General features: G+C 39.1%; 1 protein-coding gene across 6 annotated transcripts; it reads left to right on the forward strand.

Moving 5' to 3' along the window:
• Positions 1-8,847: 8,847 nt before the first annotated feature.
• On the forward strand, positions 8,848-17,762 carry LOC133904740 (cyclin-T1-4-like). 6 transcript variants are annotated; one of them, XM_062346259.1, is made up of 9 exons: positions 8,848-9,097; positions 10,127-10,287; positions 11,201-11,233; positions 11,318-11,510; positions 12,093-12,174; positions 12,590-12,724; positions 13,838-14,013; positions 14,103-14,281; positions 16,389-17,762. In XM_062346259.1, exons 4-9 carry the CDS (start codon positions 11,497-11,499, stop codon positions 17,357-17,359), a joined length of 1,557 nt encoding a protein of 518 aa, XP_062202243.1. In that variant the 5' UTR covers positions 8,848-9,097; positions 10,127-10,287; positions 11,201-11,233; positions 11,318-11,496; the 3' UTR covers positions 17,360-17,762. The 6 variants fall into 6 exon arrangements, with proteins under 6 accessions (XP_062202243.1, XP_062202240.1, XP_062202242.1 ...); XM_062346256.1 differs by having other exon boundaries at positions 11,201-11,510; XM_062346258.1 differs by lacking the exon at positions 10,127-10,287.
• Positions 17,763-18,750: the final 988 nt, after the last annotated feature.

Raw genomic sequence — 18,750 nt, forward strand, 5'->3', positions numbered from 1 at the left:
CAAAAACAGTACCTCTAGGTGACACAAAAATAATACCAACACCTTATCCAACCCCGCAAGCCGAACCATCAAAATAAAGCTTCCATGATTTAACAGATATAAAACCGACATCTAAATTATGCTTATCATCGATTCGATGGTCAACAATAAAATTAGCTACAATTTGGCCTTTTATATATTTCAAAGATTCATAAGCCAAATCATATTCTATAAGCGCATAAGCCCATTTACCAATTCTACCACTCAAAATTAGCTTTTGCAACATATACTTAATCACATCAGCTTGATATGCTACTACACAAGTACTGGATAGTAAATAATGCCTTAACTTTGTGCAATCATAATATAGCGATAAGCATAATTTTTCAATAAAGATATACCTTGTCTCTGCTTCCAAAAGACGTCGGCTCAAATAAGCGATTGCATGCTCTTTACCATCAACTTCTTGTACCAAAACAACACCAATCACATTATCTCTCGCAGCAATATATAGTCGAAAAGGTAATCCGGCTTTAGGCGCCCAAAGCACGGAGGAGTAGATAAATATTTCTTAATCTCATCAAATGCACGATGCCGCTCTACCCCCGAAGTAAATTTAGTCTCATTTTTCAACCGAAGTATAGGTGAAAAGGCATTGATTTTTCCGGACAAGTTTGATATAAATCTTCTCAGGTAATTCACCTTGTCCAGAAATTTCTGCATATCCCTTTTACAAGTAGGCACCTGAACCTTTTGTATAGCTTCTATTTTATTGGGATCTATCTCTATGCCTTTCTTATGTATAATAAAGCCTAAAAACTTCCCAACCGACACACCAAAAGCACATTTGAGTGGATTCATTTTCAGACCATACCGACACATCCTTTCAAAGGCTAAATGTAAATCGGCTAAATGAGAATTATTACCATCCGATTTAACAACTATGTCATCAATATATACTTCTAATATGACACCAAGCAAATCATGAAAAATTAAATTCATAGCCCTTTGATAAGTAGCATCGGCATTTTTCAACCCAAATGTCATAACCACCCATTCAAATAAACCAACAAAACCAGGACAACGAAAAGCCATTTTAGACATATCTTCCTCGGCCATGAAAATTTGATTATACCCAGTATTACCATCAAGAAAACTAATTATTCTATGTCCTGAAGCATCATTGATTAGCATGTCGGCTATAGGCATAAGATATTCATCTTTAGGAGTAGCTTTATTCAAATCTCTAAAGTCAATGCAAACTCGTAACTTACCGCTACTTTTCTTCTCCACCGGGACGATGTTTGAAATCTAATCAGCATATCTGCATGGCCTAATAAACCCCGCTTTCAATAATCGGTCTATTTCTTCCTTGATCCGATCATACATATTAGGATTAAACCTTCTAAGGGGCTGTTTATAAGGCCTAAATCCCGTTTTGATAGGCAACCGATGTTCTACTAACTCTTGGTTAATTCCCAGCATCTCATGATATTCCCAAACAAAATAATCTATGTACTCTTTAAGTAACTCGATTACTTTAGCCTTGTAATCAGCTTTCATATTCTTGTTTACAAACGTCGGCTTTGGAATACTACCATCACTTATATCAACTTCTTCTAATGGATCGGCCGATGAAAAACCTTGACCTAACTTATCTAACTCATCTAAATCTTCAATGGCCTCACAAATATCATTCTTATCTCACCGATATTTCTCCATACGCTTGCGCAACCATTCTAAATTCCTATCTCTACTCATTGATACATCATGCCATTGAGCCGATTATCACAAGTCGGCTTTACAACCACGGGTACAAATCCGTCTTTGGAGACACTAAGAAAATCTGGTCGGAGTATTGTTCAGCTGGTCGGAGGTACTGCGCACTGGTCGCAGGTACTGTTCACCAGTCGACCAGAAAATTTCCAAACCGAAATTCTTCACAATATGCCAATTTCGGTCATCAACACAATCTAAGGTCCCTTTGAAACAATCTACCTCTTTTTTTAATTACAATTCTAAGGTAGATGCTTTCACTTCTTGTGATGATTTATATGCTTTATCTAGCTCACCCCTTTGCAATGAGATTTGTGTTGACAATATTATTGTAGAACAATCTAATGAACATATTACACAAGAGAATGATGAGTTCAAGAAAGAAGTGGAGAAGCTCAAGGAAGACTTGGCGAGATTGAAGGGCAAAGGACATGTCCAACCTCCTCAAGATAACCGTGCTTTCATGGTGAAGAAGCGTATGGAGGGGTCAACCGTGACATGCTTCAAATGCCATCAAGAAGACCATAAGTCCTTCCAATGCAAGCAAGTGAAGAAGGAGACCAAGGAGAAGAAGATGATGACAAACCTCTCTAACAAGACCTCCAACCTCTACACCAAGCTCAACTACAAAAACAAGATAAAGAGCAACCACTACAAGCTCAAGAAGAAGAAAAATAGCAAGGTGGTTGCACACATGGTTGGGAAGAAGGATCGGAGGTGGAACCAACCCATTTGGGTGCCCCAGGAAGTCATCACCAACATGAAGGGGCCCCAATCGGTTTGGGTTCCAAAGAAGACTTGAAGTCCGAGGTGGCTATGGGGATTTGGAGGCTTGGCTTACACGATGAGGTGAAGATTCAAGTAAAGAAGCCAAGCATACAAGATGGACGCATTGATGAAGATTATGATCATCACATACCTAAATCCCAATCCAAAGGTAAAAGAGTCTCATGGAGCAATCAACATGTCCCCGGAGGTATACAATACTCAAACACTTCAATTGATATCATTATCAAATCTTTATTTTTTTAAGCTACCTCCATACATAATATAGCTTAAACTTCCTATCTTGACATATTGTCTAGTTGTGCATATGTTTCCTTCTTATCATGTGTACACACACATATAGGCGGAGTTTAGACTATATTATGTAAGTTTCATGAATTATGATCCATGTGCTTTCATAGCTTTCAATTGGTATCTTTCTTTTGTAGTGTGATTCCTACAATTGGTATCATTACAATTGGTATATTTTTAATTGGATCATGATTTATGAAGCTCTCTCCCACGTGCTCTAATGTCTTTCCCTTTAAGTTCAACTTGTGCGTATAGTCCTTTTTGGAAGATTGTTGACAAAGGAGGAGAAGTTTGATGACCAAAGCGAGAATTGCAAGATGAAAAATGAAGGGAGATTGTAGAAAGTGCAAGATACATGAAGGTTAACAAAGGGAGAGAAGCTATTGTTTAGGTCAAATCAAGGGAGAAAGTGGCAATGGAGAAAGGGAGAGCCATAACAAAGGGGGACTAAGTGGTAAGTGCATGCATCCAAGCAATGTGGTAAGACTTTATGCTCATTTATGATCTTTACAGTTGGAATCATTTGTTATTTGCAACTTGATTTGGTTGTGTTGTCATCAATCACCAAAAAGGGGGAGATTGTAGCAAATATAGCCCTATTAGGTCATGATTATGATTTTTGTGATTAATGATAACATAGTTAATGAGACTAATATGTTTGTCAAGAATATATGTTAGTAGGTCTCATGGATGCAATACATGAAGAAGCCACCGCAGTCAGAACAAAGTTGAACTGAATTGGAAAAGTCCTAGGGTGTTTTGCCTCACCGAAAGGTATGGTGAAGAGGAGTTCAAAACACCAGAACAATGTGACCCAAGGCGGTTTGGCCTCACTAGATGGTCTGATGTCAAATGGGTAGAAGCACTGGAATATTGTTGGCAAAGGGGAAGGCAAAAGACCTCACCGGATAGTCCGGTGATCAGCAAATATGTTCACCGGAGCATTTCCTGCAGAGAATAATTCAAGTGCTGAAAAATAAAGATGAACTCATCGGATAGTCCGGTGTTTGGCACTGTTCATTTTTCGGTGAGCTTTGCAATAGAACAGAAGAAGTTGAACCCACCGGATGGTCCGGTGACCAGAGGAGATACACACCGAAGTATCCGGTGTTCACAGAGGTTTGAGTGGGGTTCCAACGGCTAGTTTATGATAGTGTACTCACCAGATGATTCGGTGTTAGTACTACTGTTCTCACCGGATCATCTGGTGTTAACATCTTTTTAGAGTTGTTGGGTTAACAGCTAGTGCGCGAGTTTGAGACTATAAATACCACTCCAATCAGTCATTTGAGTATGCTGGAGTTTAGAGAAGTTTATATACACCTGAGAAGACATCCAAGCCACCAAAGTGCTTAAAGTGATCATCCAAAGCGATTAAGCACAAGATTAGTGAATGATTAGTGCTTTTAGACCTAGAGAGTGAGTTGCTAGGTGATTGCTGCATAGAGAGTGGATCAAGAAGTGATCCAATAGTGTACCTCTTGGTACGTCGGCACCTTGGAGTCTTTGTGACTCGTCGGCAAGCTTGTTGACCCTCCGACTTGGTGTGGAGCGGCAACAAGGCGATTGTGCGGGGACGCAGAAACCTCTGCCTTTGTGGCTTAGTGGTTCATCCGGGTGGAGGCATTGTCTTTGTGACTTGGTGGCTCAAAGGCCGTGACCGAGTGTCGATCGGGAGCATATCCTTTGTGGAGATCCAACGTGGACTAGGGGTGGCATTCATACCATCGATACCACGGAAAAAAAATCCTTGTGCCGAGTTTGCTCTCTCTACCTTATTTACGTTTCCACATTTACTTACTTGCAATTACCTTCTTAGATAGATTGCAAACACTTTGATCGGTAGAGTAGATACACTAGATAAACCTAGAGCATATTTAGATAGAAATTGATATAGGTTTATCTTGTGTTGTTTTTGGAACCAAAATAGTTTTAAACATCCTAATTCACCCCCCTTAGGACGTCACCAATCCTTACAGCAGTGACCACTAGATTCTAGTTATGTTGAAGCCGTATGATAGCAGGATGGCGTTCTTATACTCCTTGGACTATCCTGTATCCTCCGACCAAGAATTGATAGACATTATCGATAGGGTTTTCACGAATTACATCGCAAAAGGGGGGAGACACAACCCATCCATCGATAATTGGTAAAATGGATTATGCAAATACTTATTTAAAGTAGGGATACATGGTCATCAATTGTGCATATCGAGAAACATGACATGAGATTTTATACAAGTTCATGCTTTCCTTAGGATAATAGCTCTATATTCTGTTTCATCTTGATTAATCTCAAGAAAAGACAATTACAATGTGGGTGTGTCTATGACTAATCATAAAGATCTCGGTGAGTTCTCTCGTGTTCTAAGTCATAAAGCCTTTATCGGATGAATCTAATCATGGAGTGACTCTGTTATGGATCTCAGTGTGTTGTTTTTGGCTCTTATCTGACTAGTCTTGCTCTGTATTTCTTGTCCGGCTTCTCGCTTCCCTTGGTTCGATGGCTCTCTCTCTCTGGCCTGATATCATATTATCTCCCTTGGAACCAACCCCCTCTGGACATACCCCTCCCCTCCTCATATTGTCCGATCAGGGAAGTATACCATGCTCAGAATCTCCGAGTGTAACATTCATGAAACATTGGATGAACAACATGTGTAAGATGGTGATCTATCTTCAGGATATACTATATTTCTAGTATATCCTTAATTATTTAATTATCAATTCCTCCTTTCCATTCAAGAAAAAAATGTCTCATTGTACTCATTTTCCGGCAATTAGACACTTCTTATGCATGTACATTACAATTTCTAATGTTAAAGACTACTCAAATGATGATTACATGATAATAACTTTTGGCACTGTGCTATGTGGATACTATGTTTGTCAGTTTATGAGGGTTGTATACAAAGAAAGTATAGAATTTGTTAGTATACCAAATATTATATTAGTTTCATCTTCTCATGTGTTTTTGTTGATTTTTTTTATTTTTTTTCTTTTTCACAGACTAGGACCATCTCTCAAAGCACGCTTCACAAGTCTGAACTTGACAAAATCTGAGTAAAGATGGCTCACTTCATAATGAGGGAGGTTATCAACCCATTATGCGAGTTTTATGACAAGGACTCGTAGATGAACTATTTGATGTAAACCTGTGACAAGGACCCGTAGACTTTCAATTAAGAATTTTAGTTTGAATAGATGAATGGTTGAAGATGGGATTTTATGTTGGGATTCCACTGCCAATGATGATAGATGGTGTTCGATGAGGTTTCAGGGTGATTTTTGGAGGTAATTATGTTTATATGGTATAAAATACTAGTATATTGTTACCCCAAGTGTTATCTCGAAACTTGGTTGACAAAATCTGAGGCATTCCTTTTTGTATCTTGCATTCTTCTTGTATGTTGTGTTGCTTTTTCTTTGAACATGCAAATAATGAAAGAGGAGATCTATTTTTCCATATATGTGATTACATAGCTTGACTGGGATGGTTATTACACATGCACCTTGCCCGTGTTTTCACTGTTCTAGTCGAGTGTGTAATTGCCTATAATTGTCTCCCTATTCTGATGTATGATTTGATATCCTCCTTTCTATCTTTTTAAGTTTATGAATGTTTTAAACTTTAATTTGCCAATAATAATTAATTGTCTTGCCACCTTTAGTGGTCACCGTTGATGGTATCAAGGTTCAAGATTAACCACTAAACTTTGAGAGATCATAGCATGACATATTTCAACAGTGTAGGGGTGGGATATACATTAGGTTTTCTAGGTACTCATCTTGGAACTATTAGAGCCACCTTCCTCTCCCTCTGTTATACATAGGATTAGCCACCAAAATATTTTGAGAAGTGGTTCATTTCACCTAACCGCACCTTGCTACCCAACAGTGGCCACCAAAAGTTATAAATAGTTCCTTTTCCTTATAAATAGTTGTTATTTATTTCTTTTCCTTATAACTATGTATCTTAATTTTCTTTTTCTTATAAATAGTTCTCATTAATATCTTTCTCTTTATGTGATGGATAGCTGCACTATATCAATCTTGAGAAAAAAGAAGCACCCTCACATCCTAAGCATGGGTGGGAAGGTAGGAAAAACACTGGTGAAGCACACCCACAAGCTAGGAAGGCTATTATTTTGTCTTTTGTCGAACTTGTGATTATTATGATATACTTATGTGAATGTGATGACTATGTGATGTCTTAGGTCAATATCGATTGCTAGCGATTGTATGAATATGTTATGTCTTCTATTACTCTTTGTGATATGCTTGAGAATATATATGAGTATTTGTCCAATGTGCTATTGCTGCTTATTTTAGAGGGCGTGGCTAGAAATTCCTGAGGCTAGCCAAAAAATCAAATTTTTATGATACCTGTTGTACAAATTATAATTGTTTTTTTTCTTAAATCGACTATAAAAATGAATCAAAGAACAGTCGGTTCAAGCAGAAATCGATTGTGATAATACAATTATCATACAACTATGATAATCCTATTATCACAATTGGTTGTTCATCGGACCTAATTGTACAATTATCATAGTTGGTTCGTGCTCACAAGCAACTAGGATAATAGTTATCGTAGTCGGTTGTATACCCCAACTTTGATAATTTTCGATTATCACAATTGCTTGAATGCAATCAGATCAAAAATAAGTTGTTTTAGCAGTTCTGAGCTAATTGCACATGACCTCCCTATAGTATGGCATAGTTTAAAACCCTTCCATACACACCCTGGTCACATCCATAGGCTCGTCACTACACCAGATGTTGTTGTTGCAACCCTGCCATCGCGTGGTGGCCGTAGAGATCCCCCATCGCCGTGGCAACTCCACCCACCCCACTAGTGTTGACACTATTGCCTTCGATTGGTTGCCTTGCTCCTAACCCAACGCCACAACACTGATTATCGTCCGTCTCTAACGATGGATTTTGTCACACCATCATGTCCTCGTAAATCCATTGCTGCCTAGTCTAACCATGGGTAGCTTGGTTCCGATAGATGATAGTGCCTCTGCTGTATTGGTTAACCCATAGGATAACCCAAACACATTGAATCTGCGGAGGGGAACCCTAACACAGTGAATCTGCCTCTAAATTGGCTTAGGAAGAATACAATGACCATGTCAGAGCAAACATCCTGGAGCTAATCCGAAGGTAAAAGGTTTGGAAGATTTTCAGAAGATGTCACTGGAGAAGCACAATCTTCGGTTCTTACATTGGAAGATGCATCTAAATGGAGGCAATGCATTCATTTCACAAATATTTTTGATAGGTTCATTTCATAATTTTTTTGACAGGTTCATTCCACAATTTGATATGGTTAGTCCCTAGACCATGTATAATTTTCCTTATCACATTGAGGGATATCTAGATATCCAATATATTACTGGTACACTGCATTAGCATGTCTGTTAGGATGTTAGAGACCTATAGGTTATGAGAGGTTAGATGGATCAAAATCATACCTTAGCTTCTAAATTGTAGGGGTTCAAGGTTATAGTTGAAGCCAATTTTTATTGAACTGGTAACCAATTCCAATAAATCAATCTCGAAGGTATCACATGGAGTTGGAAATGCAATTCCAATTTCAATCCTGAGAATATCTTTTGCAACGGCTCCATATTTAAAAGCCTAGGATTAGTTGAGTTCGAAATCAATCTAAAATAAATCCTAATGGAAATCCCTCTATCCATACGTTTTTAAGGGAGGACAAATCGGCAAATAAACAGTTCCCTCAAAATTTCGAATGGAAGCTCGAGTGAGCAAATATCTATAAGAACAAAAAGAAGCAAAATAACGCCACAATATTTTTTTTATTTTTTTAAGAACCGGATTCCCTTATCCGGGGCTTATATTGGAGATCAAATTAAGGGCGTGCGATACCCGCGAAAATCGAATTCGGATGGCAAGGTGTGCTTTGCCGCCGTATTCCGTGTGTGTTCGTGCAGTACCCTTCTATTGAAAGATAGCAGGGAATATAAACCGAAAATTTTTTCCAAAAAGTCTAGGGTTTTGCATCTCCCCTTCATTTCGAGTTATCCCAAGCCCACGACGAGCCGCCCCTTCCTCCCTTCCCGCCTCGCCCGCCATCGCCGAGGCGGCGGCCGCGCGCGGCGAGCGGGAGCGTCTCGCCGAGCTTCTGGGCGGTTGCCGCCCGGCGCCCCGTCGCCTCGGCACCAGCAGTCCTGCGAGCTGCGGCGGCGGCGGCGGCCGCGGCGGGGTTGGAACCTGAATCCTAGCGGTTGACGAGGTAGGTTTTCTTCTTTCGCATGGATACCTGTTTCTTTTTGACGTAATGTTTCTTTAGGGTGCGCGAGGTAGTCTTGTGATTGCGAGTTGCTATTGCGAGCGATAAGGGGAAAGATCGCCGCGGAATTGGGGTCAGAGATGGAAATTTCGAACCCTAGGTGCCGCGGTTGTGTCTCTGTTGATTTATTTTTTTCGCGATGAGATGACACGGTTGTGGTTTTAGGCGCGACCGTGGGTAATACCTGTGCAAATTGGGATCTTGCGAGATGCCTTAGGTTGAAATCGTGGTTTTAGGAGGTGCCATGGGTTGAAATCGCAGTCTTGCGAGGTTTAGATTCCAATCACTAATAAGCACCTATTTGGTTGGATAAACAAACAAGTGGCTAGTTCAATGGGTGTGCATGTGAGCCGGGTGGGTGGTGCTGTTGGTAGTGGGAGCAAATGGGTGATGGTTTGTAGCTTCCGAGTTCGTGGAAGAACAAGAATTGCTTTCCCCCATGAATTTGTGGCTCGTGATACTGCTTGAGTAAGGGTCATGGGTTTGCAAGATGTTTCCCCACTTGCTGGAGCTAGAGTTCAGAAGTTTGTTAACTTGCTGATTGCTATAAATTAGCTATCAATTTGTCACACTTTCTTATTGAACAGTGTGGATCTCCTTGCCTGGTGCAGTATTCTAGAAAGGGTCTACCAAGTCGTATACTCGACCATATGCCCCTACCTGTTACCGTATAATCAACGATTAGGGATTACATCCTGGGAAAGTTAATGGGGCGCTGATTAGGTTTTAGAGCAAATTTTACTTTGCACCATGTATTAGTACACTTGATGCACTTTGAACCATCTTTAACAAGTATCACTCTGAACCATATAGTTTGCACAAATCTTCCAATTTGCACCATGTTTAAGAAACGAGCTGGACATGTTCACATGGCTAGCAGGCTAGCAGACTCATCCACCTCAACACCATTGGATGCTGTCCTGCATGTACTCTGACTCTCCCATATTGGTTCAACTTTTGTGTTCACTGGAGGCACATAGCATTGCAGAGATACATGGCGGTGAGGCAGGCATGCCGGAGAGAGCAGTGGTGTAAGTGGCGATGGTAGAGGCATGGTAGACATGGCTGGAGAGGAGCGGTGGTGTGTGACGACTGGCAGCGATGGTGCAGGATACAAGGCATACCAGGAGCAGGTTGGCGCCTAGACCCTCTGAGCACCCTGATTTGTGTCCAGTGGTGATGTTAAATTGAATTCAGCCAGAGAGGCAGTAGGCAAGGAATAATGACCAGACAAGATGAAGGCTTTAGCAAGAAATAGCAGTTGGCGCCTAGCCCGACTTTGGGGATTTTTTCTAGGGTTTGGCTTACCGGGGGGGGGGGGGGGTTGATGATTTTGGTTGGCTTTGACCTATAGGCGAGCTTCTAATCCATGTCGTGATCTAGTCTGTTTGCCGCCTTCTGTTCCTGTCTCAATTCGTAGCGACGGCAACGGGCGAACGTGTGATGAGCGACACAGATTTGTACACAGCAATATGTGGTGCTGAGGTGGATGGATTTGCTGGCCACGTGGGCATGGTCAAAGGCCCATTGCTCAGACATGGTGCAAATTGAATGATTAGTACAAATTATATGGTTCAAAGTGATAGTTGTCGTTAAAGGTAGTTCAAAGTGTACCAAGTGCACTAATACATGGTCCAAAGTGAAATTTTCTGTAAGTTTTATGAGTATGACATGCAGAAACTTCCATACTGCTTGGTGTGTAAAATGTTGTTGGTGCAGTCTCACCTCTCAGGTTATGGATCGCCTTAAACTATATACATCCTCTTCTTAAATTCTAAATAGCAGTACTATCGGATGTATCGTCGGCTGATCACAATGGTTTTCATATTTGGGCATGGTTGCGTATTATTGGGCCTTGTATTGTGTTCTGGCAAGCATACCATTATATCCTTCTCAGTTTTTATCCTCAATATCCTTTGAATTTAGTTAACTGTTCGAATGCACGTGTCATGCCATGCCTTACTTTGAATTTACTTAATGTCATTCTGGCCTTTTTCTTTTCACGGTAACTGTCTTAAGAACCTTTTGTGCACCCTTTCCATTCAGCGCCTGCTTAGGAAGCTTTTGACGGATCAAGAAGTAAATTTTCATCAGTCCGTGCTGAATATAATTGAGCTTACATGGCTATGCTGCAAAGTGATTCATCACATCATGGATTTGTAGAAAATGGCCCCAATGAAATTACCCAGGGTAGGCATGGGGAAGCTGGCCAACTTGGTGCTTCTTGGTATTTCAGTAGAAAGGAAATAGAAGAAAATTCTCCGTCCAGGAGGGATGGCATTGATTTGAAGAAAGAGTCGTACCTTCGAAGGTCATATTGCAGTTTTCTACAAGATTTGGGCATGAAGCTTAAAGTGTAAGATATGATATGTTCATCTACAAATTGTTGGCTATCTTGCATTTTACTTTGTAAGAACACTGTTTAAAATGAAGTGCCACTTTAAATTTTCTATATATTGTTAAGTTTGTTGAAAACGTGTATATTTTATTTTAGGTTGCATGATATCATCTAATATTTGTTCATTTTATTTAGTGCTCTATGCGGATATTCTCATGTTCTCATGGGATGCACATATCTACAATTGTTTTCTAGGAGCAAGACATGCTTCTTTTTCTTTAGAAATTGATCAAGTGTCATGGAGAAGAGAGCAATCTGAGTAACTGTTTTGGTATAACTAATATTTGGCATGTAAGACAGTCTGGCACTTAGAATCGATTGAGGCTTCACAGGAGTGTATTTTGCTATTCATGGCTGATCTTGGTCGTTGAGTGCTTAGGCATTGCATGTACTTAGTTGTTATAATCTTGGCACAAATTGCATTGCTCTTGTGAATCCTTGAACATTTTTAAGTTTTGCTTTGAATAGAGTATATTGCCAATTTGCTGCAGTTATACTTTTATGACGAAAAGTTGAACCTTTTTTGTCTGCTGTGTTTAGGCCTCAAGTGACTATTGCTACAGCTATGGTATTCTGTCACCGTTTTTACCTTCGCCAATCCCATGCAAAAAATGATAGACGAGTAAGTTTTATTCAACGCCTGGCCTAGTTGCAGTTTTCAATGTATGCCAAAGTTTCCATTCAGCTTCTAGCTTTGTAAGTTGTGTAACCATATTACTTTATATGCTTTTATTGTGACATATTTGCAATTTTTTCTATTTAGTTTATTTTAACTGAAAAGGAATATGGCTTGTTATTGAGTATCATTTTAGATGTTTTGACTATTGACTGATCTTATTGCTTGATATCTTTGATGAACATACTCGGTTTTCACCTTTTCTTTTGCATTCATGTAAGAAACTGAATTCTTCTAATATTACGTGAACTCTTTGATAGTTTGATCAAGTTTACTCCCACAAGCTAAGTATCGTCCTATGCAGCTATGCTTAAGTTCTTTAAAATATGTGCCATTACTTCTGAATCTAATATCCATACAGACAATTGCCACAGTTTGCATGTTCTTGGCTGGAAAAGTCGAAGAAACACCTAGGCCTTTGAAGGATGTCATCATGGTTTCTTATGAGATTATTCATAAGAAGGATCCTGCTGCTGGTCAGAGAATCAAGCAGAGGGTAATGGATTAAATTGAATGATTATTTGCTCCAGAAATGTCCTTACGGTTTCTAGTTTATGTTGCATCGCTGTTATTTGGTGAACCAATTTTGTTGCTCTACAAAGTTGCATACTCTTTACTTGGGAGCTAGTGTGTGTTGAACTTTGTGACTCATCATCTTTTATACTAATAAAAAGGATGACATATGACAGTCCCATCATGCACTAGTCCTGCTCTCTTGCTGCCTGCCTATGGCTCCATAAACTGTAGTGAAAGAACAAATTGGGAAGCAGAACCATTAAGGAGGGTTGTGTATATATATTTTTCCCAGTATCTACTAGAATTTTGAATTCCACTTATGTCCTTGAATTTTGACTTCTTTCAAATCTGCCAGTGTAAGTGAAGTTTGTCTGCTTGTTTAATTATTTCACTTGTGTGAATTTGAACAGTTAGCATTGCACATCTGTTTATTTATTTTTTAATTATTACACTTATATACTAGGAGGTATTCATATTTTTGTATATGCTATCGATTCTCAAATTTTAGCTGATGCAAGGAAACATGAGATTTTTCTTCCCATTTGATAACATTTTTCTATGATAGGATATTATCCCATTGGATTCTTAGATTGTTTGTTTTGATTACATGTAAACAGAGAAGGGACTTCTCAGAGATGTTTGTTATGTAGATTCAAAGTTCACTATTAATGAAAGCATGACTTTGAGATCCACTTTTCATCCTGGATTTACTGAGTCCCACGTGCCACAAATATTGATGTCTAATAGTTTCTGATGCTTTATGTACCCCATAAACATTTGCTCACAAAATGAAGGCGGCCATCAATAGTTGCCAACTTAACATTGTATGCTTCCTTGTGGTTGTTCAAATAATCCGCAACTGCTGTCTGAACTGGGCAATTTACTCGTAAAAGTGCATTAACTTTAATTATGTTCTTTTGTAATTGGCATAAACATAGTGATAGTGGTCTGTTTCTGCGCGTTCGTGCTGCTTCTGAAACTACATAGAATATATTTTCTGCATGGCCAGTTCATATTTGCTCAAAAAGAAAAAAATCGCCTTTACTTAAGAGCTATTTTAACTGAGAATAATGCTTGCTATTGCTTCGTGCAGGAAATATATGATAAACAAAAAGAACTTATTCTACTTGGAGAGCGAGCTGTACTTGTAACACTTGGGTTTGACCTGAATATTCACCATGCTTACAAGCCCTTAGTTGAAGCAATAAGGAGATTCAACGTTGGCAAAAATGCACTACCTCAGGTTGCCTGGAATTTTGTAAATGATGGGTATGCTAGTGCTACCCCTGCCCCATTTTTGAAATATCAGTTCACAGTTGTGTACCTACTACACTTTAAAAGCATTGTGCATTGTACAGGCTGCGTACCTCGCTTTGCCTACAATTCGAGCCTCATCATATTGCAGCAGGTGCTATCTTTTTGGCTACTAAATTTCTCAAAGTGAAGCTTCCATCTGATGGTGATAAGGTTTGGTGGCAGGAATTTGATGTGACACCACGACAGCTTGAAGGTTGGTTCAATGGTCCTTGTATGCAAAGTCAGTAACGAAAGATCTCCTTCTGCTCTATTTTGTTTATATGTTCTGATACATTTTACCACATATTATAATGGGCTCAACTTGATTTTTGTTACTACGGAACTATTTTTTGTTTTGATGGAATGACTGACATCATAGAGACTCAACTTTATAACTTTGTTTTTTTAATCTGGATGCCTTGATCTGATTGATTTTACACCATATATCGCTATGATTATACTGGACCTTAATCGAACTTTTATTTAAGCTAAGACAGGATGTCATCTTTCTCCACAATATTAGTTTGTTACATCCTACACATTCATGTTTTATTTTTCATTATCATTGTTTCTAAAGGCGAAAATACCTTTCGTACCACGCGACTCAAAAAATTTCATGCCTTAATTCGTTAGATATTTTTATTTTTGAAACTGTACATGCTAACCATTTTTGTTTAAATGTTTCAAACTATGAAAAGTATCTTTTGTGTGACTATTGTAGCGGAAACTAGTATGGCACTAAGGGTAGCATCTTTCTCCATAATATTAGTTTGTTACATCCTAAACACCCATGTTTTATTTTTCGTTGTCATTGTTTCTAAAGACGAAAATACCTTTGTACCACGTGATGTTTAGGATCTTTTACTGTCTCAAATATTTTCTTGCCTTAATTTGTTAGATTTTTTTTTATTTCTGAAACTGTACATGTTAGCCATCTTTGTTTAAATGTTTCAAACTGTGAAAAGTATCTTTTGTGCGACTGTATTGTAGCGGAAACTAGTATAGCACCAGGGGTATTTTAAGACAACAGTACAACAGGAATTATACATTGTTAATTTAGCCAAAAAGGCAGTGTAAATGAGGGGGTTGAATTAGGTAATTATCTGGACATGCTACCATGATACTCCACCCAAGATACAAGGTCTGTTTGCTGCTTGGGAGAATAAACCATTGTTCAAGTTGGACATATCTACGTGTAATGTCTTTCTCTAGCTATAACTAGGGGTGAAAACGGTAACGGTAATTCCCTTTTTACCGAGGACCATTTTCGAAAACTACCGATCGTTTCAGTCGGAATCAGTATATTTCGAGAACGAGGCATTAGTAAAAAGTTCCAAAAACGGTATCAGAAACAATTTGGGCTGGAAATTTCCACCGGTAATTACCGATTCGACCTGCCTAAGTCTCTGGGCTCTGGGCCTCTGGCTCTCGCTCTGCCCACCTAAGTCTCTGGCTATCTCAACACACCGACTCGGTCGATCTATGCATCATGCATGGTGTACTTAATCGTTTGTGCGAGGCATTTAAGTTGTACTTGTCTTATGGAACATGTCTTATTGTTTGTTTTATCAGATGTGTCATGTAAGATTTGTGAGATGTCTATCCTATATTTCTATGCATTGTGCTAGTGCCTTGTGCTGCGGCTCGGTGTTTCCCATTCTGAATTATCGATTCCTGATCGATACTAGCATGTTTCCGTTCCGATATCATTGTGTCCGGTATTCTTGTAGTACCGACACCGTAATCGTTTCCGGCATTATTGTTTTTGACTCCACTTCTGATAGAAAATGTGAAACTGAAAGTGATTTAGGACATTTCTGATCGTTTCTGAACCGTTTTCACCATTAGCTATAACTACCTTTGGTTTTTGTTGAGAATAAATTGAAGTTACCTATAAATGGTGATAGTGTACACGTTTCTTTGTTTGAATATTTACTATAGAGCTGTGATGTAATGTGGAAGAGGGCTGTTTCACATGCAATTTCATAAAACCGGGAGAATCTTCTTAATTCTTACTGGGGGCTTGTCACATAAAACTTTTGAGGTAAAGAGTATAAGAACACCTGACTGAATTATAAATAGGAACCAAAAAACTAAAGTCCTAACCACTTCCCAGTTGTCGGAAATTTAGCAGGCTCTTAAGCCCATTTAGCTTCTATCCCTGTGAAACCTGGTCTGTACTTGCCATGTATAGTTCAATTTCGTTTTGCTTGGGACATGGCAACTCTTTGTTACTAGCATAATTATTAGTAACCTTACAACAATGTCACCATTGGACACTTCTCCTGTATCTTTTGTGTTCAAGTTACATCTGATAGTAAAACATATTTCTTGTCACTTGATTGCAGAGGTTAGCAATCAAATGTTGGAGCTGTATGAGCAAAACCGTGAACCATCACAGGCAAACGAAGCTGAAGGGAGCTCTGCTGGTGTGCGTAATCAACGGTCCTCTGTAAAATTTGAAGGAAACTCCAAGGAACCATCTGCTCATGGATATCAGCAGGCATCCAAACAGGCAAATTCGAGGCATACTTCCTCAACAGTTGCTCCAGGTCACCATGACGCAGAGCCCACAAATCCAGACAAGCAAATTTCTGGCTGCAAAGTTCTTCAAAATGACAATGGTGACCATGGTGGCAGCAAAGAAAGGAGCAGTCAGAGTGGAGGTAGAATTGATGCTTGTATGTACAGTTCACATCATGACAAAAGATCCTTGCCAGGACATCAGTGTTCCAAGTCCAGTTATGAGTCTGATCATCGAATAGAAGAGCATAAACCACATCGATCACATGATAATTCCAATGATACAATAGATGGTATTCTCAATGGCAATGAAGCTCCTAGTGCGTCATCCTCCATGATGGATGCAATGAATAAAATTGACAAGGATAAGGTAAAAGCTGCTTTGGAGAAGCGAAGAAAATCGAAAGGTGATGTTGCTGTGAAGGCAAATGTGATGGATGATGATGATCTACTTGAGGGGGAGCTAGAACATGGTGTTGAATTGGCTATTGAGGTTGAGAAGATCAAGCAGGATATGAGCCAGAACTTGTCCCATGGTATGCATCGAGGGGATAACCAAAATACTGATCAAGTTGCAGAGAATGGGCACCATGGCAAGCATAATGTGCCAACGGCTGCTGAAGATGGTGAATTTCCAATGGGCAGTAAAGGACAACATTCTCCACAGCTTGCCAAGCAAAATGATGTTCTCGAGCATAAGTCCCAGCAGTATCATCACACATTGAAGGACCACAAGGGCCATGATGATGGTCAGCTTGGTGGAAGGTACTACAAAAGGCCTAAGCTCGAAGGGTAGGTTCTGGATGATGATGGGCCAATGTGTGTGATTTTGGACCAGTTTGCCGGAAACTGGTGAACTACATGCAGTTGGCACGGAGTTCGTGATCTGATGGCCAACACATCTTACTGACATGTGCCTTCTCCTGTGCCTGAGGATGCTGCAGTGCGACACAATTTCTGCACTGTGGAACATCAAGATGTCCATGTTTTTGTGAGGATCTGTGTTTAATGTTGATCCTAGATTAGTAGCAGGTAACGTTTTGAGGAAACTCGTGCTGGCAATATCTGATGTTCTAACAAACATTGGAATATATGCACTGAAGCACGCTTCTGATCGCATTTGCCTTTATTTCTTACATGTGATGTTTTAGTTAAAGTGATGCGAATGTTTCGATAAGGCGTACCATTCATTGCATATATTTGTGCAGCCTTCCTTTCCATTCCCCTGATTAAATCTTATCCTGTTTTATATTTCTTCACATTTTCAAGAAGTTTTTATTCTGGTAGGAATTTCTTTGAGCGCCGAACTTGGAGGTCCACAGGAAAATTTTGATCAGCTTACATACTAACTTATAGCATCACCAGAGTCCATGTCAGTGTGTAGGTATACTATTGATGTCCATCTGGTCTACGCAACTCTTTAACATTGTCCAAGATCTGATTAATGCTACCCTAATATTTAGGCTCTTAGTTAAGTAAGTGTGTGTTTCGGTGATTAATGATAATTGAATTGTTGTGATTAATAAGTTTGTTTTGAAGGGTATTAAAAATTTAGTTTATAATAATAATTAAGTAGATGTATGAATGATCAAAAGAAATGTACATCAAGAATAAGGATTTTTTAGTTCCAAGTGTTACAAAGATCTTTTAGTTCCAAGTGTTACAAAGAGATAAAGAATATTTAAAGTAATATATGTTCTATTCCTTAATCTTTTAACCATACTATAAAGAGGAGTTAATAGTAGTAGTTTGATTTAGTTGAGTCTAGATTTGGCTAGATGTATACTTGTGAAATTCTTGTATTAGATAGCTCAGAGAAATTCATGATTGAGATGTCGAGAAGTTAGAGCTCAAGAAAGTTTGAATTGGAGGAGCTTGGAAAGATTTGTTCTCACCAAATAGTCCGGTGATTTAGAAGTTAAACTTACTGGAGCATTCTTGGTTCAAGTCAGAAATCTATTGATCTCATCAGATGGTCCAGCGATCTTCAAGTTGTTGTCATCGGAGTATTTTTGGCTAAAAAAAAGAACAAGTTAACACCGGATGATCTGGTGTCAAAGTGAAGAGAACGCTGTGAAAGGACCGGTGACATCCTAAAAGAGGAGGAAGGGTGAATTAGGACACTTAAAACTATTGGTTTCAAAACTTTCACAAAATAAGTTTATCTCAATTTCTATCTAAATATGT

The sequence above is a fragment of the Phragmites australis genome, chromosome 22 (assembly GCF_958298935.1).
Source record: "Phragmites australis chromosome 22, lpPhrAust1.1, whole genome shotgun sequence".
Classification (NCBI taxonomy): Eukaryota; Viridiplantae; Streptophyta; class Magnoliopsida; order Poales; family Poaceae; genus Phragmites; species Phragmites australis.